General features: G+C 55.9%; 1 protein-coding gene across 1 annotated transcript in view; it reads right to left on the bottom strand.

The window, feature by feature from the left end:
• Positions 1-1,154, bottom strand: part of LOC119285022 (probable calcium-transporting ATPase 6, plasma membrane-type) — an 11,012-nt gene extending 9,858 nt beyond the window's left edge. The window contains exon 1 of the mRNA XM_037564223.1: positions 867-1,154. Within this exon, the coding sequence (XP_037420120.1) occupies positions 867-1,067 (201 nt within the window). The 5' untranslated portion in view covers positions 1,068-1,154. The remainder of the gene's footprint in view (positions 1-866) is intronic.

The following is a 1,154-nucleotide window of genomic DNA, read 5'->3' as shown; positions in this document are numbered from 1 at the left end:
GGTCACATCATCCCGAAATCACCAAAGTGTGTTTAAGGAATCCAAAGTATCTGATTTTTAAATTGAGAGCCTAGGTTTTCTGGTTTTGAAGTCGAGAGACCATTTCTAAACATCCGCAAACAGGACCGGCCCAAAAATGTTTCATTTTCTTTTGAATAATAACAGAGGACATAACAGTGGGCATGGACCGCGCCGTCACCTACCCTACTGTGTTACAATAATAATAGAATTGAGGTGATGCAAGTTGAGGTAGTACTGTATATGCTTGTATCACCTCAACTTGAATTGAATTCCATGTCACAAGCTGAGGTTGCGCAGTTGTTTTCCGAGGGATGAAGAATGAGCCCATCATGCGCGCCCCCAACTACTCGTGGCAGAGTTGACCATGAATTTTTCTCTGGTCGTGCAAAGCCAGCCAGCCGGCCGGTACGGACACAGTACGCACACGCCTTCGGCCACGAGAGGTCGAGAAGGATTCAAGCCAGGGAAGGCGAAACGTGCAAGCTAGGTCGTACGCGTGCGTGCAGAATCCAAGCCACCTTCCCACGACACACTTCAATTCAAACGAAGAGCGACGCGACACCCCATGCTGCGAGTTGGGGAATATTTCCACCATGAGACCGGGACGTACACATGCATATCCTTGTCACGACCCATGGTCACCGACGCACGCAGTCAGGACTCAGGACGAAGTTTCCTGGCACTTTCGCAAAGGCTTTGAACCAAGCCTCAGCGAAAGCGACGGCGCGAACCATTCGTGCGGCGTTGGCCTGGCTGGCCTCTTTGGGACCACGGCGATCGGTGGCCGGAGATTGGAACGGGGAGGGAGGGAAATGGTGGGTGCGCGAAGGAGCGTGCGTGCGTACCAGGATCCTGCGGCGCTGGGCGTCCTCGATGGCGCCGAGGGCGGAGAACTCGCGGAAGCGGCGGCGGCGGTTGCGGACGACGAGCCCCACGGCGCGGCGCCACCGGAGGCGGGCGTCGCTCGGCGGGTTCTTGGCCGGGATGTGGAAGTACTCGTTCAGATAGCCCTCCATGCTCGCCCAGCTGCTCCCTCCTCCATCCATGCCTGCCTGCTGCTTCCGCTCCTGTCTCTGCTTTCTCCGTTGGTTTGCCTCCTCTCTCCTCGGTCTCGGCAGCAGAAAAAAGAGAAC

Source organism: Triticum dicoccoides, chromosome 1A, assembly GCF_002162155.2.
Source record: "Triticum dicoccoides isolate Atlit2015 ecotype Zavitan chromosome 1A, WEW_v2.0, whole genome shotgun sequence".
NCBI lineage: Eukaryota > Viridiplantae > Streptophyta > Magnoliopsida > Poales > Poaceae > Triticum > Triticum dicoccoides.
The sequence above is the reverse complement of the archived record's forward strand: the minus strand, read 5'-3'. Positions and strand labels throughout refer to the sequence as shown.